Source organism: Pristis pectinata, chromosome 3 (genome assembly GCF_009764475.1).
Source record: "Pristis pectinata isolate sPriPec2 chromosome 3, sPriPec2.1.pri, whole genome shotgun sequence".
NCBI classification, from domain to species: Eukaryota; Metazoa; Chordata; class Chondrichthyes; order Rhinopristiformes; family Pristidae; genus Pristis; species Pristis pectinata.
This window is the reverse complement of record NC_067407.1, coordinates 15,749,529-15,777,213: the sequence shown is the minus strand read 5'-3', so window position 1 is coordinate 15,777,213 and position 27,685 is coordinate 15,749,529. Positions and strand designations below refer to the sequence as shown.

General features: G+C 42.2%; 1 protein-coding gene and 1 pseudogene across 1 annotated transcript in view; one reads left to right on the top strand and one right to left on the bottom strand.

Annotated features, from left to right (window-relative positions):
• The window catches only part of abca4b (ATP-binding cassette, sub-family A (ABC1), member 4b), a 128,148-nt gene that overhangs the window by 59,463 nt on the left and 41,000 nt on the right, over positions 1–27,685 (top strand). The window contains exons 23-28 of the mRNA XM_052011178.1: positions 5,050–5,243; positions 5,664–5,751; positions 8,173–8,378; positions 14,868–14,907; positions 15,635–15,715; positions 26,713–27,002. Coding sequence (XP_051867138.1) covers positions 5,050–5,243; positions 5,664–5,751; positions 8,173–8,378; positions 14,868–14,907; positions 15,635–15,715; positions 26,713–27,002 — 899 coding nt within the window. The remainder of the gene's footprint in view (positions 1–5,049; positions 5,244–5,663; positions 5,752–8,172; positions 8,379–14,867; positions 14,908–15,634; positions 15,716–26,712; positions 27,003–27,685) is intronic.
• Positions 20,741–21,137, bottom strand: LOC127567947 (40S ribosomal protein S24-like; annotated as a pseudogene).

Here is a 27,685-nt window from a genome sequence, read left to right as displayed (position 1 = left end):
CACCTGCACCACCTCCACTGCATTCACCTCCACCTCCCACCACCTCCACTGCATTCACCTGCACCTGCACCACCTCCCACCACCTCCACTGCATTCACCTCCACCTGTACCACCTCCACTGCATTCACCTCCACCTGCACCACCTCCACTGCATTCACCTCCACCTGCACCATCTCCACTGCATTCACCTCCACCTGTACCATCTCCACTGCATTCACCTCTATGACCTCCATTACTTTTATTACCTTCACCTTCACCACCTCTACCTTTACCAGCTCCAGCAACTTCACCCCCATCACCTGCACCAACTTGGAACTGAGGATGACTTCGACTCTGAATACGTAGGTTTTGAGGTGACTGATGGGGCCGATGTGGGAACTGCAAACTCTTCTATAGATGGGGCAGGAGGTTCCTGATGGGACAGGCTGGTATCTTGTGAGCTAGTGCACCTCTTCCACTCTTTACACAAGGTTCTTGATGCTATCCTGAATGGTCCTTCTCAACTTTGGGTGGTCATGGACCAAAGATTGCCAGGATTCAGTAGGGATATTGCAATTTTTTCAAGGAGGCTTTAAGCACATTCTTGAGTCTTTCCCTCTGTCTGTCTAGTAACCTCTTCCCAGTACAGAGCTCAGAGTAGAATGTATTGGTATTGGTTTATTATTGTCACTTGTACCGAGGTATAGTAAAAAACATGTCTTGCATACCGACCGTACAGGTCAATTCATTACACAGTGCAGTTACATTGAGTTAGTACAGAGCGCATTGAGGTAGTACAGGTAAAAACAATAACAGTACTGAGTAAAGTGTCACAGCTACAGGAAAAGTGCAGTGCAATAAGGTGCAAAGTCACAACAAGGTAGATCGTGAGGTCAGAGTCCATCTCATCGTATAAGGGAACCATTCAATAGTCTTATCACAGTGAGATGGAAGCTGTCCGTGAGCCTGGTAGTACGTGCTCTCAGGCTCCTGTATCTCTGTATTGGACACGTGAACGATGTGGCCCAACAGTGCCGACAGAGTGTAACTAGGGCCTCAATGCTGGGGTCTTGACCTGAGGGAGGACACGGACATTAACTTGTTTATTCTTCCAGTGAATTTGGAGGATTTGGTGATATCTTGAGGTGCCTGCTGTAGGTAGTCCATGTCCCAGAAACATACAGGAGGGCAGGGATCACTGCTGTCCAGTAGACCATAGGTTTTGTGCCAGGTCTGACATCTTGATTGTCAAATGTCCTTTCCCATAATCGACCAAAGGGCGAAGCGGTGAATTTCACCATCGACGCCTGTCTTTGCTGAGAGGCGGCTCCTGACATATGAGAAGTGGCCCACATTTTCCAAGGTCTTGCCATTGACTCTTTACTGTGTTGTACAGCAGTGGTGTTTAATAGCGGACTTTTACCATACAGATGTTGAGTGTAAGACCCGTCCTCTCATAAGCTTCTTTGAAAGTATACATAGCATTAAATACACAATACATACAATGTTGTATTTGTACTGTAGATATATAATGATAGACTTTACTAGACCTGGATAGGAAAGATTTAGAGGGATATGGGCCAAACACGGGCAAATAGGACTAGCTTAGATGGGCACCTTGTTTGGCATGGACAAGTTGGGCCAAAAGGCCTATTTCCATGCTGTATTACTCTACTCTGTTAGAACATAGAACATAGAACAGTACAGCACAATACAGGCCCTTCGGCCCACAATGTTGTGCCGACCTTTAAACCTCACCTAAGACTATCTAACCCCTTCCTCCCATTGATCCCTGTATTTTAAATTCCTCCATATGCTTATCTAACAATCTCTTGAATTTGACCAATGTACCTGCCTCCACCACCACCCCAGGCAGCGCATTCCATTCCCCAACCACTCTCTGGGTAAAAAACCTTCCTCTGATATCTCCCTTGAACTTCCCACCTATTACTTTAAAGCCATGGCCTCTTGTATTGAGCATAGGTGCCCTGGGAAAGAGGTGCTGGCTGTCCACTCTATTACTTTTATGACTCGACATGACATTGGATGCTAGAATGCTGGTATATAAATAATACTGGGTGCTACAATATATATAATGACACACATTAATAGATATACTTAAAATTCACTATGATGTCTCAACTATATATCACTTTGGATTCTGCTATACATATATTGGACTTGTACATCATGTTAAATTCTGCTGTGGTAAAGAGCATTTATGTTACTTCTTTGACAGATGAAAACATCTGAAGCATTCATAGGACCATTGTTAAACAAAATTTGACCCCAAGCCCCTTGAGTAAATGTTACGACAGATGTCAACAATCATAGTCAAAGGGGCTGGTCTTAAGGAGAATCATAAAGAAAAAGAGAGAGGTCGGGGTGGAGAGGTTCAGTAGAATTCCACAGCCTAGTGTCTCGGCAGCTGAAGGCACAACCGCCTGCGGTGGAGTGATGAATTTCAGGAATGCTGAATATGACTCTATAATTCACACTGCTGACATGGAACTTTGCACACCCAGCACACACTGGGGGCCATTGAGCAGTGTGGTTAGCACTGCTGACAAGACTCCCTCTCCGTTAACATGAATGAATCCTATGGGACCTGAATACCCGTGTCTGTCACTGACATTGTGACTTGTACAGCCCCATACCTATAATTTGGGCAGGAAAAGGAATTTTAGATATCTTTAACTGTGATTACATCAAACAATGTTCTTGTTCTTCATGGAATCCATTAAAGAAACCTCATCAGAGTATCCCCACCATGCTAATTCCTGAAAGGGCATCTTCTCAAGCTCAGCTGCATGTCTGTTGTGAGCCCAGTTTTGACAACATGAGTTTCTGTATGGGGGTGGGGGGGTGATGGGGTGGGAATACAGTGACAAGCGCAGTTGATGAAATGATGAGTTACTTAATTGAAAACTTCTCAAATCACAAATTTCACCAGACTGATTCTGAGGTTTCACTCCAGCTCAGGCCTGTGACCTTTGTCACCCTTTAACTGTAAGTTCTGAAGCCATTTGTTTTTGTTGCTTTGCTGTTCCCCTGTTAACGGTAAAATGAAGGGAAACTCCAGCAAAAATTTTCAGTTTCGCTGTGAGTTGCTCATAGGCACACTATCATCAGGCATTTCAACAAGGAGCAGATCCACCCTTCAATGATGCCCCCGGCAAGTGAATGAAACAGAATTCACAACATAATGTTTGGAGGTTAATGTTGACGCTGTAAGGAGCAGAGGAAATGAGGTGACTTAATGCTGCTGGTAGTCAAAAGCAAACCTGGGGGAGTCTGCTTGGCTTGATCTGTGCCGTGTTGCGCAGAGTCTAGATTGTGGGTTTGCTTGGCAGAGTGGGTTGACGAGATAGAGGGGTAGTGATGTACAAGGGATGAGGTAAGTGGGGGGAGGCAGTGGAAGAAGAGAGCTTAAAAGGAAGGAATCTTCTCCTTTGACACTACTTCTTGGACACTGACTTGAAATAGTTTACACCAGAGGTTAAAAAAATACAAGGCTCCGAAGTTTGCAGTACATGGATATCAGTGTACAAACATGTAGATTGCCTTTATGCAATCCCTTATAATACCAGTTTGACAGATGTGTTAGCCATTTAAATGAATTCAATTATGGCCTCTTGCAAATAGAGTGGACAAAGAATTCCACACAGACGTGACAGGCATCCATGTGGTAATATTCTTGTGAAATATGTTCTCTTCCTGAGTAGAGATGCCTATGCTATTATGTCACATTTTCAGAAGGCCTCTCCCCTGCAGTTCGCTGTAAATTAGTTCTGTGCCTTTGCTGTTTTATATGCCACTCTTGGGCCGAAACGTACAGAGTCTGGCCAGCACAACCTCTCAGCTGGAACATAGATTATTCAGCTGTGATTAGTAACTTCATGCATGAGGACATCTGGAGTCAAAATATGGCCAAAGAACCACAAGGCAGAATATACCGATACTACATCTTCCAACCACCCTTTTTTCTGGTAATTGCCCACAGTTTTATTGTACATAGTTGCACCTATACTAATAAACAAAGAATAATTAAATATTTTATATGAAACTGGATAGGTATGGAATTTATGACTAACCAAAGCTTTTGAATTCTTGAAACATTCCCAATATTTCCAGTAAATAGTTTGTCCAGTCTTCTTGTGACTCAGTGGTAGTTCTCTCACCTCTGAATCTGAAGATTGTGTGTGTGTAATAAACTCCAGATAGATGTTGCGTTCTAGTGTTGCACTGCTGGAAATGTTTCCTTGTACCAAGGGCTCATCTGCTCTCTCAGGTGACTGCAAAAGTCCCGCGACACCATGAAACAGAATTCAATATGCAATGTTTCAGGAGTGACTCTTCCTTCATTATGTGTACTGGAAGGTAACAGGAGGAGGTAACCAGATTAATATTTACTCTGTAAAGAGCAAAGGAATTCAAACAACTTAATTTGCTGATAGTCAAACACAAACACGTGCCAGATTTGATCTGCACCTTGATGCGCAAAGTCTTGCTTGTGGCTTTGGTCCTAACAAGTAAAACAACTGGATGGGGACTGGGGTGAAGTGGAAATGAAAAGGAGATAGGGAAGAGGGCTTGGTGCCCAGTATCCATCCCTCAAACTACATCACTAAAGCAAATTATCGGGTATCTCATTGTTTGTTTGAGCTTGCTGTGGGAAAATTGGAGGGCACATTTCCAACATCACAACATGGACTACACTTCAAGTAAATACTTAATCAGCTCTAGCATGTTCAAGGATGTTCTGAAAGGGCTTTGAAAGATGTAATATTGTATAGGGTTATGTCTTTATTTTGTGTATATTTAATTATACTTACACCAACCCGAAGACTTGCTCAACAATACCCTAAATTATTGAACTTCTTGTAGTCACTTTGGATGGTGAAACTATTGAGAAAATGTGTGATTCATTCTACCTGAGGAATGGTGCAGAGAGCAATGAGTCAAGCATCACAAGTCTCTGGCTGGAATGAAAGCTCCCTCTAGTGGGTAGTGTTGACTTCCAGTAACAACCCAAGAAAGATAAAAAAATTCCCATGCTCTTGCACGCAGGAAGAACCATCATCCTCTCCACACATCACATGGATGAAGCAGACCTTCTTGGTGACAGGATCGCAATCATTTCCCGGGGAAAACTGCAGTGCTGTGGCTCCTCCTTATTTCTGAAGAACAGCTTTGGCTCTGGGTTCTATCTCACCTTAGTCCGCAGGATGAAGAAAGCAAAGCAAAGGAAACAAGATGCAGCGGTAAGTTGGTGGACCACTGTGTACAAACAGGACAGATCACGCACTCTAGAAGGGCAGCAAAGCAGCTCTAAAGATCATTCATTTTCTCAGGTTAGGTCATACTTCATTAAGGAGCAGACTGTTGAGAATGTACTTTCATCTTTAGTGCACATGTCAATGGAAAGGTATTTCCCTGAATCTTTTCCTGATCATTATTGGTAACGCAGCCTCACATGAAGCAGGAAATTACCCAAGGGAAACATTGCCACAGAAACAATATAACCGGCTTCAGGGAAATGGGTCAGAAATGTGAAGCTAAAATAGGAACAGATCAAGGAGTTTCTCTCACACAGATGTAAGATCATCCTGTATAGTGAATTGTGTTTGCTGCTCTGTAGTTCGACTGATGTCTGCTGTTCTTTTACCCACCAACTACCATAGCCGACCTGCACCTGTCCACCAGGCTGCTCCTGTTCCTGTTCCAACTGCTTCCCCATTGATGAGACCCTTCCAGAAGAAGAACTGGATGGTACGGTTTACATTCCCCCTCCTCCCCCCTTGTTAGTGTTAGATAATTCCATCTATGTATGCGAGTGGGATCATTTCTCTCTGCTGTGTTGTCAGCTGCCTGAATCTATTTCAGACCTCTGGTCGACAGGTCCAGACTGCTAGTTAATTCTGAGAATCTTGTAGATTCTCAAACATTTGTGTTCCCACATCTTTAGTAAGGCATTTGACAAGGTCCTTTGTGGCAGGCTGATCCAGGAGATTAAGGCACATGGGATACATGGAGACTTATTAGCTTGGATTCAAAACTGGCTCGGCCATGGAAGACAGAGGGAAGTGGTGGAGGTGTGCTATTCTGGCTGGAAGTCTGTGACCAGTGGTGTTCTGCAAGGATCAGCGCTGGGACCTCTTGTTGTCTGTGATATATATAAATGACTTGGATGAAAATGTAGGTGGGCTGATTAATAAGTTTGCAAATGGCACAAAAATTGATGAAGTTGAGGATAATGAGGAATGTTGTTGAAAGATTCAGCAGGATGTAGATCAGTTGAGAGTGTGGGCAGGGAAATGGCGGATGGAGTTTAATCTATACACATATGAGTGTTGCACTTTGGGAAGTCAAATGTACAGAGGGATCTTGGGGTGCAAGTCCATAGCTCCCTGAAAATGGCAACACAAGTAGATAGGGTGGTAAAGAAGGTGTATGGCATACTTGCTTTCATTGGTTGGGGTGTTGAGAAGAAAGGTTGGAAAGTCATGTTGCAGCTGTATAAAACTTTGGTTAGGTGACATTTGAAGTATTGTGTGCAGATCTGGTCACACAAGAAGGATGTGGAGGCTTTGGAGAGGGAACAGAAGAGGTTCACAAGGATGTTGCCTGGATTAAGAGTATTAGCTATGATGAGAGGTTGGACAGACTTGGATTATTTTCTCTGGAGAGTCAGAGGCTGAGGGACAACCTGACGAAAGTATATAAAATTGAGAGAAATAGATAGCATAGCTAGTCAGGGTCTTTTTTCCAGGGTGGAAATGTCAAATACCAAAGGGCATAGGTTTAAGGTGAGAGGAGGAAAATTTAAAGGAGGTTTGCGAAGCAAATTTTTTACACAGAGAGTGGTAGGTGTCTGGAACGCACTGCCAGGGGAAGTGGTGGAAGCAGATACAATGGAAATGTTTAAGAGGCATTTAGACAGGCACATGAACGGGCAGCGAATGAAGGGATATAGACCAGGTGCTGGCAGATGGGATTAGTTTGGATTGGCATCATGGTCGGCACAGACATCATGGGCCAAAGGGTCTGTTCCTGTGCTGTACTGTTCTATGTTCTATGTCTGTTTATCCTCAAATGAGGGCACTGCTAAGGAAATGATGTCACAAAGCATGCATGCAGTAGTCCAGTGACATTTTTAATGTACTGCTTCAGATTTATCCCTCACTGTAACGTTGTTAGTTCCTTGCCTCCATTACAAGAATTTCCATTTGCTGTTGTTGTTTTGACAGGAAAAGGACTATTTTTTTCAACATTTGAAAGGTTAAATTTGCGAGATTAGCCAAGAGGAAACAACATTAGGTTGACAACCACAACACCATTTTATATAAGGCTGCAGTAGAAAAGGGTTTCGTATCTCTTAGTAACCCTCCAAAGTGTCCCTTGCATTGTTTATCATTCATTGGACTTGCACCCATTTTCAATCATCGATTATCACACTATAACGAGTATCGTCCAGAAATAACTGTGTGAGAAATTAGCATCCAAACCAATGCATTCCCTTTCACATGGCATTCTAACATTTGCTACTTTAACAGACATTGACATTTTTAAAAAACTAAGGATGAATGATTTTGTTAATATAGCATGCATTACAGAATGTCATATCAGCATGTGAATGCTAACATTGCAGTTCAAGAGTCATTCAGCAGGGAAACAGGGCACTCAACCCACCACCTCCACGACGTGTTTCTAGGCTAATATTTCTTGGCTCCACTTAGAACACAAGAAATAGAGGTAGAGGAAGGTCGAGTGGTCACACCAACCTGCCCCATCGCTTGATAAGATCGCAGCCGATCATGTTAACTCAAATTCTTCTCCCGCCCAATCCCTTTGGCCCTTCATTTTCCCCATGTCCGATAACGTATCAATATGAGCCTTGTATCACCTCAACAACTGCACATCCTCAGCTGAATGGGCTGAGAATTCCTGAGACAGCAGCCCCCATTTCTGGATTCTCCCGCCTGGAGAAACAGACTCTCAGCATCTTGAGTCTCAATGAAATTATCTCTCACTGTTCTAAACTCCTTTGAGTTTAATCAGAGGCCTTTAAATGTAAATCACTAATGACAATAGATTAGGTCTGTTGGAAGGAAATTTACTGTGTTTTGTACACTTGCAACAAATGGCAGCCTGCAATCTCTTCCTGTACCTCTTGTTGATGTCTCTCTCCAGGTGATGTAAACACATTAACAAAGCTCATTCAGCACCATGTCCCTGAGGCCGAGCTGATAGAGAATGTTGGTCAAGAGCTATACTACCTGCTGCCTAGTAAAGACATCAAGCACCGGGCTTACGCCAGCCTGTTCCGAGAAATTGAAGAGACGCTGCAAGATTTAGGCCTCAGCAGCTTTGGTGTGTCTGATACCTCGCTGGAGGAGGTGAGGCTGATTATCACTTATTCCAGGAAGTGTTGTTACTTGCAACTAGACTTATAGAGTCATAGCATTGTACAGCATGGAAGCAGGCCCTTCAGCCCAACTTGTCCATGCCAACCAAGTTGCCTACCTGAGCTAGTCCCATTTGCCTGCATTTGGCCCATATCCCTTGAAACCAAGTTATTTGGCATCTGAACTGAAACAGTTTTCCCCAGAGTTGTATCTGCAGAAAAATGTGGTTAACCATTAGATAAGCTACTTGCAAACAAAATACAAAGCCTCTAACTCCTAGAACTAGGAGATCACTAATTTAACATGGGGAAGGAGATGTCGCCTTTTAAAAATAATGGGATGCACCTTTAAGACAGGGATCAGACGAAGATTTTTCTCTCAGAAGATCATGGGTCTTTGGAAATGTCTTCCCCAAGCAGAAATGGAAGCAAAGTCTTTAAATGTTTCAATGACAGAAATAGATGGACAATTTAGAAGCAAGGAGGTGAAAGGTAGACAGCAATGCCAAACTGAGATTATGATCAGATCGGCCATGACCTTATTAAATTGAGGAGCAGATTTGAGGGGCCGAGTGGCCTACTCCTGCCCCTTATTTGTATATTTACATGTTCATATTACTGTCTGAGAATATTAGCATTCTCAGATGGCAATACAAATAATGTTTCTTTCAAAATTTCGACAAAGATGTGGACAATTCCAAACAACAAACAATCTGCTGGAGGAACTCAGCGGGTCAAGCAGCATCTGTGGGGGGAAAAGAATTGTTGACAATTCCTTTCCTCCCACAGATGCTGCTCAGCCCTCTGTGTTCCTCCAGCAGATTATTTGTTGCTTCAGATTCCAGTATCTGCAGTGTCGTGTGTCTCGACAGTGGCAAGCAAATTGGTTTAAGGAATTCTATGTGGACATTTGTAGCATTGTTACCGAATGATTTCAGTGACAAAGTCTGGAACATGTGATCTCACAGCTGTGCTATGCATGAGCTTCCATCAATAGCTTAAGCTAAATAGTTTTATTGAAATGGTTGTAATATTGAATGTAAGAGCAAAAGAGCACAATGACATCCAACACAATGTGGAATTAGTTTGGGTTGAAATCATGAATAGCAGGGGTGAGAAGACATGGGTGGGAGTAGACTGTAGGCTCCCTAAATGTGACCTTTTGATAGGGCAGAACATAAATGAAGAAACATCTAGGGCATGTTCGAAGCCAACTGCAATTGTAATGGGAGATTTTAATAAACATATTGATTGGATAAACCAAATTGGCAAGGGTTTCATGGAAGAATTTGTGGAGTACATCAAGGAATATACCTTAGAGCAGTATGTTATGGAATCTTCCTGGTAACAGGCTATTTCAGATTATGAAAAATGAGGAAGGATTAATAAGAGACCTTGTGGCTAAAGATCCCCTAGGAGGCAGTGAGCACAATATGATAGAATTCCACATGGAATTTGAGAGTGAAACCACACCATAAATCTTCAACTTATTTAAGGGCAATTATAAAGGTATGAGGGCAGTGGTGGACTGGGATATTAAGCTAAGAGACAGGTCGGTAGATGAACAATGGCAAATATTTAATCAGCTGGTGGATAACACCCATCAGGAATTTATCCCAATTAGAAGGAGGGATTCTCTGAGAAAGAGGCACAGTCTGTGGTTAACAAAGGAGGTCAAGGATAAGGTTACACTGAAAAATAGGGCATACAAAGTGGCAAGGACTGGTGGTAGGCCAGAGGACTGGGAAGTTTTTAGGATCCAGCAATGAAAGATTAAAGAGTTCATAAGGAGGGAGAACAATGATTTTGAGAGAAAACTTGCATGGAATATCAAAACAAACAGTAAGAGTTTCCATAAGTATGTAAATAGGAAGAAGGAGAGGAAGGTAAGTATGGGACCATTAGAGAACCAGCCTGGTGAATTAATAACAGGAAGCAAAGAAATGGCAGATATGTTAAACCAATTCTTTGCAGCAATCTTCACCATGGAGGATACTGCAAAGATGACAGATGGGCTAATTTCAAATAACATGCAGGAACTTGTACAAATCCCAGTCACAAGGGATAAAGTATTAGATAAAGTCACAGGGCTAGAAATGGACAAATCACCGGGACCCAATGGCCCACACTTAAGGGTCTTAAGGAACTGGCTACAGGGATAGTGGATCCACTGGCTTACATTTTTTAAAACTCGCTAAATTCTGGGAGGGTAGCGGAAGGTTAGAGAATAGCTAATGCGACCTTCTTGTTCAAAAAAGAAGGGAAACAGAAGTTGGGGAACTACAGGCCAGCTAGATTGGTGCCTATTGTTGGCAAAACGTTGGAGTCAATAATCAAAGAGGAAGTAACTAATCATTTAGGAAAGTTGAATGTAATCACACCACGTCAATGTGATTTTATAGAAGGTAAATCAACAAATTTCCTCGAACTCTTTGAGGATGTGACAGAGAGAGTTGATAGAGGGTACACTGTGGATGTTGTGTATTTAAATTTCCAAAAGGAATTTGACAAGGTGCCACGTAAGAGGCTGGTGCATAAATTAAAATCCACGATCATGGAGGAAGTGAACTAGCATGGATTGAAAACCGGCTGTCACATAGAAAAGAAAGATTTGGAATAAAGGGGCCCTTTTCAGGCTGAAGGGACGTAACTAGTGGATTACCCCAGGGATCAGTTCTTGGCCCTCAATTGTTTACAATTAATGACCTGGAGGAAGAGGGAAATGCAAGATTTCCAAGTTTGCCAATGATACGTAAATAGGTCAAAGGGCATTTTGTGACAAGGGCATTGTGATTCTGTGACAGGATATAGATAGACTGAGTGATTGGGCAAAACTGTGGCAAATGCTGTTTAATGTGGGGAAGTGTGAGGTCATGTACTCCAGTAAGAGAAATCAAAAGGCAGATTATTATCTAAATGGAGACTGATGGCTAATGAGTGAAGTTCATGTTCTAGTGCATGAATCACAAAAAGTTAGCAGGCAGGTCCAACAAGTAGTTAATAAGGCAAATAACGTTTGACCTTTATTGCAAAGAGGTTGGCATTTAAGGATAGGGAGGTTTTGTTAGCGTCGCACAGAGTGTTGGTGAGGTCGCACCTGGAATACTGTGCCCAGTTTTGGTCCCCTTACCCGAAAAAGGATAATATAGCATTGGAGGCTGTCCAAAGGAGATTTACCAGGCTAATTCTTGGAATGTGAGGGTTGTCCTATCAAGAGTGGCTAGGCAGTGTGGGCCTGTATTCCTTGGAGTCTAGAAGAATGAAGGGTGACCTTATCAAACATATAAGATCCTAAAGGGAATTGACAGGGTCGATACTGAGATGTCCTCACAAGTGGAAAAATCATGAACAAGGGGACATAACTACAAAATAAGGGGCCAGTCATAGAACTATAGAGAGATATTGCATGGAAACAGGACCTTCAGCACACCAAGTCCAAGCTGACCACCAACCACCCAACAGTCATTTAAAGCTGAGATGAATCTCTGGAATTCTCAGCCTCTGAGGGTAGTGGAGGTCAGACCATTAGAAATATTTAAGGTGGAAATAAATAAGTATTTGACAGATCATAGAACTGAGGGTTGTGGGGGAACTGGCACAGCAGAGGAAGCAAGACTAACACAGGTCATATTGAATGGTGGAGCAGGCTTGAGGGCCCAGGTGACCTACCCCTGCTCCTATTTTCTTATGTTCTTGTGCATGCCATCAGCAGGTAGGACTGCCTTGTCTGTTAGTGGAAAGATTCTGAAGCAAGTATTGAAAGATTCTGAAGCAAGCACCAAAACTCCGCATAACTTGATTTGGAAAGCAAGATGAAAGATCGAAACAGGACTAAATTGTTCACATTGTATTCACCACTGATTATTGAACATAAGAAGCTTGTGCTTTAAAGCAGCTCAGCCTTTGAAAGAAATTGCATTCCCTCCTATCCCTCACTACTTTTAAAGGTATTTTAAGTAATTTATGGAATGATAACTCTTATATGTAAGTGTGCATTGAGATTGTAGGCAGTGGTGAACTTCCGACTTGTTAATTTGTTTCTGATCTCCTGTGAATATCCTAGATGTGATTGGGGAATAGTAGAAGCTTTTCACTTACATCGCTAGTTGATCCCAACATTCATTCCATGCCTCCTCATCAAACGTTTTATCGTTAAACTGATATTGTTGTTTTTGAATTTTTTTTAAAAACTACTGAACATTACAGCCAGTGTTTTTCCGTCATTATCTGCAAAGTTATTTTTAAAAATTCATTCATGGGTATTTGACCTTGCTGAGCCATGCCAGAGGGTAGTTAAAAGTCAAGCACACTGCAGTGGATTTAGAGGGACACATGGGCCAGAATGGTTAATATGTCACACTTCCTTTCCTGAGGGAAATCAGAGAATCAGATGGTCAGTTGTTCCACAAACCAATGACTGAATTGCTTGCTCCTATCTGAAGTGAAGTAGTGAAACAGATAGTGCAGAAATTAATTGCCTTTCACAGCATTCTGTGCTCTTGATCTAGTTATTTCTGCACTTTGATAGATTAACAACAGCAAATAATTATCCAGTACAAATGTAGCAGACTACCAAATAGTATTAGGTACAGTCGTCCAGTGGTTTAACTGTCACCATTGTTGGTGCTAGTGTTTTTATTCTCGATTAGCTGGACTGCACAATGGCACAGCCAGAAGAGCTGCCACCTCACAGCTCCAGCGTCCCCAGTTCAATCCTCACCTTGGGTGCTGCCAGTGTGGAGTTTGTATGTTCTCCTGTGACCATGTGGTTTCCCTCTGGGTCCTCCGGTTTCTTCCCACATGTCAAAAATGTGCAGATTACTAGGTTAATTGGATTCTGTAGATTGCCCCTAGTGTGTAGGTGAGCAGTAGAATCTGGGAGGAGGAAATGGGAATAAGGGGAGATTAAAATGGGAGTAGGGTAGAATTAATGTTGATGGTGGATGCAGACTCAATGGCCAAATGGCCTTTTCTGTGCTATATGAATTTAAATTCTCCAGCTGCCACGTCAGGATGCAAACTCATATCAGTGAATCATTTGTCCAGCCCCCCAGATACTTGTGACAAAACCCTCAGCCACAGTGCCTAATCTACACTCCAAAACAAGCGAATAAGTTATGCATGTTACATCTATTTTCTTGTTTTGAACTCTTCACACCCATGCTAGGAGTTTCCTAATGATTCAAACACTTTCAGAAATAGAGTTTTGACAGCTCAGTTGTGAGCCCTGGGATTTCCAACCAGCAGCTGTGGGCTTGAGTGAATCATCTTTGTGTTGGACACAAATTTCAGTGGGAGTTCACACACCAGTCTACCATGGCCACATGAAAGATTTCTTTTTATTTCTTCATGAGATGCAGCCAACATTTATCGCTCTTCTCTGATTGATCTCTGAACTGAGTGACCGACTTCAGGAGGTGAATAACAGTCAATACCATAGGAGTCACATATCAGGCAGACTGGTTAGGGACAGTAGATTCCTTCCCTGAACATACCTGTGAACCAGATGGACTTTTGCAATGATCCAACATGTTCATGGTTATTGTTCCTGATGACAACTTTTTAATTCTAGATTTATTTAATTACTTCAGTTTAAGTTCCCCAACTACAATGGTAAGATTTGAACTCATGTCTTCACAACCATAAGTCCACCCCTCTGGGTACTTGCCTAGTAACTTAACCGCTGCGCTTCTGTATCCCCATAATGTTTTAGGGATCATTTTTCATTATTGTGAATATTGTAGGATATCTGCTCATGAATCAGTTACCTGTTCCACACCCCTCCAGACTTGCTTTCAGCACTTCTGCTAGTCCATTGGGTGGGACTACATCATCAATAGAAGTAAAATTATCTTGCCTGCTTGAGGTTCTCGCATATCCTTGCTGGGATTATGGCAGCAAGTGGGTAAACGCAACAAAATTTAATAGCATTAATACTATTTGGTAGTCTGCTACATTTATACGGGATAATCATTTGCTGTTGTTAATCTATCAAAGTGCAGAAATAACTAATTCAAGTGCACAGAATGCTGTGAAAGGCTACTAATTTCTGCAGTATCTGTTTCACTACTTCACCAGATAAGAGCAAGCAATTCAGTCATTGGATTGTGGAATTATTGGGCCTTATGCTCCATATCTTTGCCACCTGTTTTTCACGCTGCCTGTACCACCTGTAGTTCTTCATCTGTTTGTACTTCACCTAATCTCTTCAGTTCACCTGCCAACTGTGCTTCACCTACCCTCTGTAATCTACTTTCTGCCTGTAGATCACCTGTCATTGTACTTTATCCTCATGTGCTTCACCTTTCTCCTTTCTTAACCTACTGCCTGTACTTTACCTGCTTCCTGGAGGTCACCTTCATTGTACTTCACCCATTCTCCATTCCTTACCAATGGCACTTCATCTGCCACCTGTATCTCACCTACTACCTGTATTTCATCTGCTGCCAGTAATTCAATGTAATTATTTTCTAACCTGCAGATATTCCTAAAGGCTACTGAAGATTCTGCTCTCAAATCAGGTAAATCAGAATTCTCAAAAAAATCTGAAAAATATGATTCACATGGAACATTATGGTTACAGAATTGTAATTTTGGTGAGGTTTATAGGGTAGAAATATTATCTGCAACACATGTATATTCTTCCAATTCAGAAATTATAGATGCTTTTTTGGTTATGCAAAGTTTAGGCAAGTAACACTTGGAAGGATGGAAATTTAAGTCTGGTAACTGACAGAGTAAGTAGCTTTTTGAAAACTTAGTATCAGTTAATATAATGCCAAACAACTTTTTCGATAGAAACCTGATTAATTTAATCTGACTAGAGCACTAGTGAATTGTTCTGAAGAAATTCTTTAAATGTTAATTTCTTGTAAAAGTCTTGATTTTTTTTCCCTTTGGACTCTTCTTACTGTCTTAATCCAAATCACTCTCTTTCCCACCATTTTGTGTGTGTAATTTTAATTCACCTTCCATTACAATATGTTCTGTGTTTCCTTCTCTTCTGTCATTGGTTAAGAGATACATTGTTGTTCCTATCATTCACTGATCTCCCAATGCCTTAGATACACTATCATGGGTCACATTGTAAAGGGTACTGCAAACTCTTTAATAAAGTTTTCTGTGAGATATCCCACTCAAGAAAGACCTGTCCCAGCATATAAACTTCACCAGGGCCAAAATATTTTTTAAGTTACTAAATTTTTATTTTTGTTTTTTTTTCCCTTTGTTAATCATGATCTCTGCAAGGCCGTCTGATCCCAAGAAAGTCAGAAGCGGGCCTTGGAGTGGAACAGAAGGCAACAGTTGTCGATATTGAAGCAAAGGATGGTGAGCATGAGGGAACATTCTCCCTATCCTTGTATTCTACATTCAGACCAAAGAAAGCCTGGGAGGAGAAGTACCTCCCTCTGATCTTTGGTGCCAACTGGATGTGAGAATACCAGCTGTGGGTAGCGTTCCCTCCCGACATTTATAGCCACTGATTTTATTGGAACTGAACATATGGAGCTTCAACCAACACTCCTGCATACTTTCAGTATTGGAGACCAAAAATAAATTGCACCCCTAAATCACTGTAGCAGAAGCCTCTGTGACACTAGAACTGATGTGGATATGAATCTTTAACCACCAGTACAATCAGAACCTTCTCAGATATTCCATTTTATTGTATTTATTAATTTTGTTGATGACACAAAGATAGGTAAAAGGCTATGATACAGGCATTGCAAGTAGTCAGGGAAGCCAGCAAAGTATTATTGTTTATTGCTAAGGAATTGAATGTAAAAGTAGAGAGGTTATGCTTCAGTTATATCGGGCATTAATGAAACTACCTCTACACCACTGTGTGTAGTTATTGTTCTCCTACTTAAGGGAGGAAGTTGATGCATTGGAATCTGTGCAGAAAGAGTTTACTAGAATAATACCTGGAATGGGACAGTTGTCTTACGAGGAAAGGTTGGATAGGCTAGGTTTGTATCCAGTGGATCTTAGAAGAGTGCGAGGGAACTTGATTGAAACATGTAAGATCCTGAAGGGCCTTCACAGGGTGGATGTGGAAAGGTTTTGTTTGAAAGGGGTGAAAGGTTACCACAGGTATACAGGAATGTAGAGATGAGGTTACAGTCAAATCAACCATGTGGTAGAACAGGCTTGAGAGGTGAAACGTTCCACTCTTTCTCCTAATTAATAAGTTCATATTTTTAATTTGCAGTCCTTGACATTCATTCATTACGTGGAAATCTCTGAATAATTAGCTCATATATAAGAATATTTTTGGTTCTTGTTACCATCTAGTTCCTTGTGTTTGCAAGTTTCTTTTATCTCTGGTTCATTCACATGACTGGATATGTTTCTTCCACAGGATGTTGCTATCTGATACCTGGGGAATAACTACAGACACATAGCAACTTTGCTGCAATTTCAGTCAGTTTCTGTTGCTCCACTCAGCTTGTTGACCCCCCCCCCCATTGTTTCATTATTATAAATTCCAGTCCTTATGCCTTCAGTTCCACTGCATAGACTGAGAAAGCCCCTGTAGCCTCATAGTTAATTAATATTTCACAACTGAACTTGAAGTAAGTGGCTGTATTCCAGATTCAATAGACAGTTTATATTTTTGAAGTTCCAGTTACTTACATTGCTGATCTTGCCTTTTAACTAGTTCTTGGCCCTACCTTTGATAGAACAAAGATTGAGAGATCAAAAGTCATTGCGATATTACAGTTCCACAATCTCTGGATTGACTACAGAAGTCAAATAAATACCTTCACAATAAACCATATTATGTGTGTGATTTCCTCTCCCCTTCTCTACCTTCTCACAGAAAAGGTTCTTTAAACCTAATCTGCCCACAGAATACAAATAGTAATTATTAGACATTAAATTTAATAACTTCCACATTATTAACACAGAAACTAATCTCTGCTTCAAGTTAATAATTTTGGTCTTCAAGTTAAAAAAAAATCAACATTTACCTTAAAGGATAAAAAAAATCAAAACTGGAATATGCTATTCCCTGGATATCACATACTGTAGCAACACCCAGTGGAAAAAAGGTTGCCAATTGTACAAATGGACCAGAAACAGTGGAGTATAGTTCACCATCTGCATAAGAAACCAGATGGTGAACAGAACCAAAAATATTCACATATATGAGTTGATAATTCATAGATTTTCACATTGTACATGAATGTCAAAGAATGCCCATTAAAAATACGAACAGACAATCTAAGAGCAGGTGTGGGCCATCAGTACCCATGGCCCAGCTAGCAATCTGCTCTGTGTATTTTATATCCCCTTCTTCTTCATAGGGAGTCTCTTGGGATCAAGGAAGACTTGCTCCCACTCCAGGTTTGTGGGTTTTGAGTGACTAATAAAGCCAGTGTGGGAACTGGTTTTATTAGTCTCTCAGATGGGGCAGGAAGTACCTGACAGGGTGGGTGTGTAGTTTGTGAGGTGGTGGACTTCTTTCACTGCTTACGCATGTCTTCTATATGCATTTGATGCATGCCCTTGAAGTCCTCAATACCACCCCAAATGCTCCTTCTCTACTTTGAGGGGTCAAGGGCCAGAGATTCCCTGGATTCAGTGGGGATAAGATAAGATAAGATAGCTTTATTAGTCACATGTACATCGAAACACACAGTGAAATGCATCTTTTGCGTAGAGTGTTGTGGGGGCAGCCCACAAGTGTCGCCACGCTTCCGGCGCCAACATAGCGTGCCCACAACTTCCTAACCCGTACGTCTTTGGAACGTGGGAGGAAACCGGAACACCAGGAGGAAACACACGCAGACACGGGAAAAGCGTACAAACTCCTTGCAGACAGCGGCTGGAATTGAACCTTGGTCGCTGGCGCTGTAATAACGTTACGCTAACCGCTACACTACCGTGCCCTCTCCACCTGGTATTCCCTCCAAAAACTGAGCTCAGAATAGATTGTCTTATTTGGGAGTTTGACGCTGGGCATGTGAGAAATGTAGCCCCATTGTACATTAATATTATCAGGAGAGAGTAGAAATGATACAACGCATTAGATAAAGGATGCTAATTAATAAACCAATGAGTCTGAAAAAAATTATAGAATCACTACATAAGCTTCAGAGCAACTGTTTCCCAATTAAAGAGTTTCTGCATGAGTTTAATTTAGGTACTGAACTACAACCTCTTTATGCCTATCACAGCAGGCTATGTAGGAGATTCTGGAATAGACTGCAGCTGCCAAGTTGATGTGATGATGCATTTGTTGTTGTAAATGTAATGAAGTGTCCTCTTGCTCCTTTTCCCTCTGCCGTTTATCAGCCTCTTCTTACTTCACTGAACCTATAGATCAGGCTGGGTGCAATTAGACACATGCTGAGTATCCAACTATGTCTTAGTCAAGAGGCCAGCATCTGTGTATTGAATCTTGGCAGTGAGCATTGGATCGCGGAGACAAGCCTGATGTCCAGATGCATGCAATTACCACAAGACTCACTTGTACAGTCATGTAGAGTGAAAGTCCTGGACAATTTCCATCCCCCCACTCCCAATGCAGCATTGATCCAAAAAAACCAACACACCCTCTCTGGGCTGAGGTGACTTAGTTCAGAATGTCCTACGCCATTTAGCTCATGTCCTCTGAATAAATTCACTGAAACATCAGTCAGAGTGCTTGCTTCTCAGTCATTATCCACAGCTCTTTGCTGCAGCAACAGCATCCTCTTATCATCATCCAGAAAGTAATCATTTAAGAAGGCTGGTGCAGAAGATACTTTCAAATAATATACAGGTTACAGAGAAGGTACATGGGTTATGAACCTCTGATGTCTCATTGATGTGCAGATGTGTAATTAGATCTAATTACCAGGACTCCAGGTGTGTACTCTCATGGAATCACTAAATAACCTTTTCTGCATCCTGCAAATATAATTACACTGAAATTCAAAACTCTAATTTTCTCGTTAAAGGGGAAGGTTTCTTGTCAACTGGGAAAGATGCTTTTGCTTCAAAGTACATAACTTTAAATAGAAATAGTTAACTTTATTTCACGAAGCGCATTTTCTTGAGTGAGGGCAGCTCTGGTGATATAATTACTCCATCTTTTTCCCATTAATTCACAATGAGTCTTGGATAAAGAGATAACTCAAGTATCCAGAAGGAACAATGTTCCCCATCACAATTCTTGCATGATTTTAATGGCCTTATCTTTATTCATCTATAATTGTTTTGTTGGACCACCTTCCTGAGATCAGTTCCAAATTACTGATTTGAATCTTTATCGTTGGTTAGCTTGGAACACTGCCCCATGATTGTTTTGTTTTAACTAGGTGGATACCTTTTAATGACCTCGTTTCAAGGTCAAATGGCCCAAATTTTTCCAACTCAGTCTATTGATGCAACTGGACAGTGCCCTTGTTTGTCTCCACACTGCTTCAGCTGTGGATTCAACCAGCTCAGATTGGGATTGAATCCCAAGGGTTAATATGAATGAAAAGCAGTCAGATTGGTACCGTTCTATAAGTATCATTTGCTTCAATTTCTGGACAATTTCTCATTCATTCCCAAGTTCCATTGTGAAACCCCTTACTTTAATATTAAGTTATTGCCAAATGTGTGATTTTTTTGGGGGGCAATAGATACTTAGCAGCCCAATGGACCATATTTAGCCCAGCAGACTGCAAGCAGCCCAGTAGGCTGTGAGGAGAGCAGTGGAAAATGGACAGTCCAGTGGTCCAGTGAAATGTGAAGATCTGAATGGACTCTGGGAAATCCAGTGGACTGTAAGTAATCCAGTGGATTGTGAGCAGCCTTGTGAATGAGAAGCATTCCATCGAACAGCACACAGCCCATTGACTAATAAGCAGCCAATTGGACAGAGTAGAACTAAGTGGAAGATGGACAGTCCAGTGGGCCAGGAGCAGTGCAGTGGAAGGCCAGTAGCCCAGTGGCTAAGCAATCTGGTGGGCAATGCATAACCCAGTGTAGACTAAGCAGTCCAGTGGACCATGAGCAGCACTATAGATCGCCTGAGCCCTGTCAACTGGGCTGTGCTCTAAGCACTGCAAAGATCCCAGGGCTACTGATGCCCTATGCTGTATAAAGACCACTCCCCTACTCATGGTCCTTTGGGCTGTGAGCAGTCCGCTGGGGATCGTGCACCGTCTTATTGGCTGCTTATAATCCAATGGGCTGCTTGATGTTCAGGGATGCTCACTATCCATAGGATGACGCAGTCAATGGATTTCTCTTTTTTTTCACTTTTTATAACATTTATTTGAGCATGAGGACAAATAATCAGAGGTGGTGATCCATGGTTAACTCAGCATTTCAATGGACCTTCATGTGTTTTGCCGCATTACTGCCACTGGTGCTTCATTTCTCCTTGCCAGCACTAACGTTAGCTTTAGCCGTACCGCAAACTTTCTTCATTCTGTTCTTTTGTTCCTTTCACTGTTCCCTGGAAAACTTTCTTCCTCTCTAACAGACCATTCCCTGCTAACCTGTGCTTTGTTTCATTCGTCTTGGCGTAATCCAAGGGATCGTGGACCATGGCGAATCCTGTTGTCTTGCCACCACCAAACTGTGTCCTGAAGCCAAAAACGAACACAACATCCAGTGTTGTTTTGTACATTTTTGCCAACTTTTCCCTGATTTCTGTTTTGGGAACTGTAGGTTTGCTGAGGTAGAGGACATCAACAACCATTTGCTTGTGTTAGAGCAAGCAGTTTGTCATGAACTTTCTGGTTCTGATGGTCACAATAACATACATCTTTGCTGCCGCCTTGGTCCTGGGCTTGGGAAAGCAACTGGATTTCTCATAGTCCAATGGGCTCTTCACAGTTCACTGGACTGCTTCTGGCCCACTGGACTTTTCATGGTCCACTGCTCTGCTCACAGTGTACTGGTCTGCTTACATTCTGCACGGCTAATCATGGTCCATTGGGCTGCTAACTATTTCAATGGGCTGCTCAATATCCACCAGGCTACTCAATATTACGTGACCTAACCTTGTCAAGGTCAAAGTCAAGTTTATTGTCACATGCACAAGTGCATGTATGCACAGGTGCGATGAAGAAGTTATTTAGGCACATAGCATTAGAGGCAAAACATTCACAAGGAAAACAAATTAAACATGTTATACTCTGTGTGGGACCTTACCAAAAGCCTGAAAATCCAAGTACATCGCATTGACTGGTTCTCCCTGATTACTCTACGAAATAGATCCTCCAAGAATTCCAATAGATCATGCAAATATGACTTTCCTTTCGTAAATCTATGTTGACTCTGCTCAATCGTATTATTATTTTTAAGTGCATTGATATAACACTCTTTATTATAGATGTCAGCATTTTCCCTTCTACCTACACCAGTCTAACATATCAATGGTTCCCTGTTTTCCCCTCCTTTCTTAAGTAATGGAGTTACATTTCCTACCCTCCAACCTGCAGGAACCATTCCAGAATCCATAGAATTTTGGAAGATGATATCCACAGCATCCACTATCTCCACAACCAGCTCTTTCAAAAGTCTGGGGTGTAGCTCCTTGGAATTTAGCACTTTTCAGGCTCATTAACTTCTATTTCTTTACTAATATTTATTTCTCTTATTTCCTCATTTGCACCGAATCCTTGGATCACTGGTATTTCTGGGAGATTTTTCATGGATTTTCTTCTGTAATGCAGACAAAAAATATTTGTTTAATCCCTCTGGTATTTCCTGAGCCCCTCCTCCCATTTTAAATTCTCCTGTACCTATCTGTAAAAGACCAACATTTGCCCTCACTAGTGTTTTCCTTTTTACTAACTTATGAAGCTCTTACAATCTATTCTTATGTTTCTCCCTCATATAATTTATTTTCCCTTACCGATTTCTTGGGTGTTTTGTGTTTGGTGCAGAACTGTTTCCAAAACTCGGGTTTCCTGTTTGTGACATCTTTATGTCTTTTCCTTCGATCTAATACTATTTTTAACTTCTTTTGATAGCCATAGCTGAATCTCCTTTCCTGCCTGATTTTTGGCCTTAAAGAGATGTTTATCACTGGTAAACCATGCACTAACTCTTTAAATGTTAGTCATTGTTTATTTACTGTCAAGCATTTTCATGTCATTTCCCATTCTACCCTAGCCAACTCACTCCTCATATTTTCGTATTTTGTTTTACTTAGATTTAAGTCCTTGGTTTCAGAATGAACTAAGTTACTTTCAATATTTATATGAAATAACATTATTTTTGATAACTGTTCCCCACAAGGCTTTAACTACCAGATCTCCAATTAACGCTCTGTCAGAACACCATACTCGATCTAAAGCAGCCTGTTCCCTTGCTGATTCCTCAACTTCTCTTTTTAGAGAACTATCTCTTATACATTCCATGAATTCCTCCTTCAAATCTCCTAATTTGGTTTGTCCGGTCTATACGTAGATTAAAATTTCTGTATTATTTCTGTGACGTGAACCTCTGACTATCTCACTTGTACCACGTCCTACAACACAGCTACTCTTCAGAGACCTGTCAGCAACCCTTACCAATGTTTCCTGCTGACTACAGCTTCTCAGCTCCACCCAGATTGATAGCCATTCTACACCTCAATTTGCTGAGCCAAGACCCCTGTGAATTGATGTCATCTCTTACTAATAGTTGCACCACCACCACCCTCTCCTCCTTTCCCTTTCTCCCTGCGCTCCCTAAATGTCAAATACCTTGGATACTTAGTTCCCATCTTTGGTTGCCTGCAACAGCACATAGAACATAGAACATAGAACATTACAGCACAGTACAGACCCTTCAGTCCACAATGTTGTGCCAACATTTTATCCTGCTCTAAGATCTATCTAATCCTTCCCTCTCACATAGCCCCCTATTTTTCTATCATTCATGTGTCTATCTAATAGACTCTTAAACGTCCTTAATGTATCTGTCCCCACAACCTCTGCAGGCAGTGCGTTCCACGCACCCACCACTCTGTGTAAAAAAATTACCCCTGACATCCCCCTTATACCTTCCTCCAATCACCTTAAAATTATGCCCCCTCGTGTTAGCCACTTTCACTCTGGGAAAAAGTCTCTGATCGTCCACTCGATCTATGCCTCTTATCATCTTGTACACCTCTATCAAGTCCCCTCTCATCCTCCTTCTCTCCAAAGAGAAAAGCCCGAGCTCGCTGTCCAATATATGCTGGATTGGATATGCTGTCCAATCCAGGCAACAACAGAAGTTCTGTTGTGGCAATTAGATCATACTCATTTAAACTATTTTTGTATCCACTTTGTACAGAATGCATTTAGTTTGTACTCTCTTTAAATTTGGCATTCTATCATTTTTCCCTACCCTGACCTACGTCCCTTTGTTTCCACAGCCTCTTTATTTTGCTTAGCACGTTTCCAACTCCAACTTCCTGTTTTGTTTCACTCCTTCCTGACTCTCCTGTCACTTCTCATTTCCCTGTCAAGCTAACTTAAACACTCCCGAAAAGCACCAGCAAATCCCTGCCCCCGAGCCCCAGCACACTGTTCCACTCCACAAGGATATTGGTCCTGGTCCCGCTGAGGTGCAGCCCGTCCAACTTGTACATGGCCCATCTGCCCCAGATAAGTTCCCAAAGTCTCAGCACGCTAAAATCTTCCCTCCAGGCAGCATTTCTCCAGCCACATACTCATTGGCTGTTTGTGAAGTTGTTAGCATGTGGTACTGGGAGCAGTTCTGAGATTACTGCCTCTGAGCTTCTGCTTTTAACCTCCTTCCTAGCTCCCTAAATTCTTCCATCTACATCCTGTTATATGATCGTGCATTGCACTGGAGAGAGTGCAGAGGAGATTCACCAGAATGTGACCTGGATTGGAGGACTTTAGTTATGAGGAGAGATTGGACAGGCTGGGCTTGTTTTCCCTGGAGTGAAGGAGGCTGAGGGGTGAACTGATAGAGGTATAAAAAATTGTGAGAGGCATAGATGGGGGAGATAGTCAGAATCCTTTTCCCATGGTGGGAGCATCAGAAACAAGAGGACATAGGTTTAAGGTGAGAGGAAGGAGCTTTCAAGGAGATCTGAGGGGAAAGCTTTTTACGTAGAGAGTGGTTGATATCTGGAACATGCTGCCTGAGGAGGTGGTGGTATCAGATGCAATCACTATGTTTAAGAGGCATTTAGACCCACATTTCAATGGGCAAGGCATAGAAGGATACCGTCCTATTGTGGGCAAATGAGATTAGTGAAGATGGGCAAAAGGGATTACATGGATGTGGTGGACTGATTGGCCTATTTCTGTGCTGCACAGCTCTATGACTACAGCTCTGGTACCGATGTGGACCATAACTTCTGACTCACAAGGATGTTACCGGGACTGGAAGGCTTTATTTATGAAGAAAAACTGGATAAGCTTTTTTCCCTGGCATGTAGAAGGTTGAGGGGTGACTTAATAAAGGTTTATAAAATCATGAGACACATAGATAGGTGAATGGATAGGTGAGGAGAGGAATCTGAGGAACAGGATCTACCAGCGTTGAACTGATTATGGACAGTCAGTGCAGCTTGGTGCATGGGAAATCATGTCTTGCAACTTTGATTGAGTTTTTTGAAGAGATGACCATGAGGATTGATGAGGGCAGGGTAGTAGACGTCTTCTACGTGGACTTTAGCAAGGCCCTTGACAAGGACCCACTTGATAGGCTGGTCCAGAGGATGAGATCACATGGGATCCAGGGCGAACTAGCCAATTGGATACAAAATTGGTTTGGTGGTAGGATGCAGAGGGTTATAGTGGAGGGCTGTTATTCAGAATGGAGTCCTGTGACCAGTAGTGTGTCACAGGAATCAGAGCTGGGTCCCTTGTTGTTTCTCATATATATTAATGATTTGGATGAGAACGTAGGTGGCATAATTAGTACATTTGTGGATGACGCCAAAATTGATGGTGTAGCGGACAGTGAAGGTGGTTACAACAGGATCTAGATCAACTGGGAAAGTGGGCAAGGGAATGGCAGATGGAATTTACCTCAGACAAGTGCAGAGCGATGCATTTTGGGAAGTTAAACCAGGGTGGGACGTACACAGTGAATGGTAGGGGCCTGGAGAGTGTCGTAGAACAGAGAGACCTAAGAGTACAGGTACATAGTTTCCTGAAAGTGGTGACACAGGTGGATAGGGTGGTGAAGAAGACACGTGGCACGCTTGCCTTCATTAGTCAGGGCACTGAGTACAAGGGTTGGGACATCATGTTACACCTGTACAAGACATTGGTGAGGCCACACATGGAGTATTGTGTGCAATTCTGTTCGCCCAACTATAGGAAGGATGTGATTAAAAGATTCACAAGGATGTTGCCGGAACTGAAGGGCTTGAGTTATAAAGAGAGACTGAATAGGCTAGGACATTGTTCTCTGGAGGAAGGAGGCTGAGGGGTGTTAATACATTGTAGAGGTATATAACATCATGCAGGGCATAGATAAGGTGGATGGTCACAGACTTTTTCTCAGGGAATGGGAGTCTAACATTAGAGGGCATAGGGTTAAGGCGAGAGGAGAAAGATTGAAAGGGGACCTGAGGGGCAAGTGTTTCAGTTTAGAAGGTTATGGGCCAAATGCAGGCAAATGGGATGAGCACAGGAGGCATCGATATGAATGAGTTGGGTAAAGGGGCCTGTTTCTGTGCTGTATAACTATATAAGAAAAGATAAGATTTCTTTATTAGTCACATGTACATCGAAACACACAGTGAAATTCATCTTTTGCGTAGAGTGTTTTAGGGGCAGCCAGCAAGTGTCACCACACTTCCGGTGCCAACACAGCATGCCCACAACTTCCTAACCCATACACCTTTGGAATGTGGAAGGAAACCAGAGCACCCGGAGGAAACCCACACAGACATAGGGAGAACTTACAAACTCCTTACAGACAGTGGCCGGAATTGAACCCAGGTCGCTAGCACTGTAATAGCATCACACTAACTGCTACACTATATACCATGCCTGCCCTGTATACTGCCCACTATATGACTCTACATAGTGTAAAAAGTCCATCAAGTAAGGAGCTGGGGGAAGTGGTCAAGTAGGTTTACAAAGTGTGTTTAAAAGTCAGCAGGCAGATGAAGATAAAAAGGGGAAGGAGTCTCACTGGACTAGACAAAGACGGAAAGCTCTCCTACCAATTAAGAAGTGAAGGAATTGTGCAGAGAGCGGGGTGGTGTTGGAGCCAGGGTACAGCCAGGTTGAGTGATTTATAGATCGGTAACAAGATTTTGAGATCAGTGAAAGCCTACTGTTCAATAAGATCACTTTTCATAAATAAAGCCAGCTTATTTTCAGTGCTTTGTGCAAAGGTTTAAATACTGTCTTCACTCTGAATGTTCGTAGCAGCCAAAGAGAGCTCCAGGAACAGCCAAGCTGCGGAGAACACACAAAACATTACAAGGAAAACATCTGCTTCTGAGGTGAAGCCAAACGGACAGCCGGCAGTGGAGAGCTTGGATCCGGCCGCTGCTGAGGTGCCATCCAACCCCACCGACCACCAGCCAGTGCCGGGGAGTGATGGCAAGGGCTCCAGGCAAATCAAAGGCACAGGTCTTCTAAAGCAGCAGTTCAAAGCATTGTTCATCAAAAGATTCAACCATGCTACCCGTAGTCAGAAGGATTTCCTGGCACAGGTAGAGTGAAACTATCAGGCCTGACTGACTTAAGTTGTTTTCTGATTATAGTTTATCCATACCTGGACATAGCATCAAACATAGGATTAGGACTGAACAAACTAACACTGAAGGAGCTTCCAAATGCACAGTAAAGTTGCTTGTCAGTGTTTATTTTATTGAATGTCCCAATTTTCCTCCACCTCTCCTGAGACAACCTTCCCAAATCTGAGCATTAGAGTATTTCATCTGAAGCACCATATGACATATAACGCACTGTCTATCCTGAACCTGCCCCCACTACCAACACAAGCTGTTCCTGATGATGTCCAAACATGTTCACTGTCCATAGGAATAGCTAGGTTATACCCCAACGTGAGAAGGTTCTCCCACCACCCCAGCTCCAGCTCAATCTGCCAGAGGTCACCTCACTGGTTACAGAGCAAATATCACAACTGGTTTCCTTGTGCGTGTGCTTCAATGTCACACTGTGCAATGATCCCACATGAAACCAGAGGTAGAAATAACCAAGTTTTAATCTTATCAGTACAATTCCAAACTCTAATTCAATTGTGAACAAACCTTGTCAAATAAAACCACTGCTTTGGACAATGCTTCTTCTGCATGTTTTCTTGATGCCAGCAAACCAGGTAGCCATGGTTTGTATCCCCCACGGATGTTGAATGTGTCCAGCATTTTCTGTT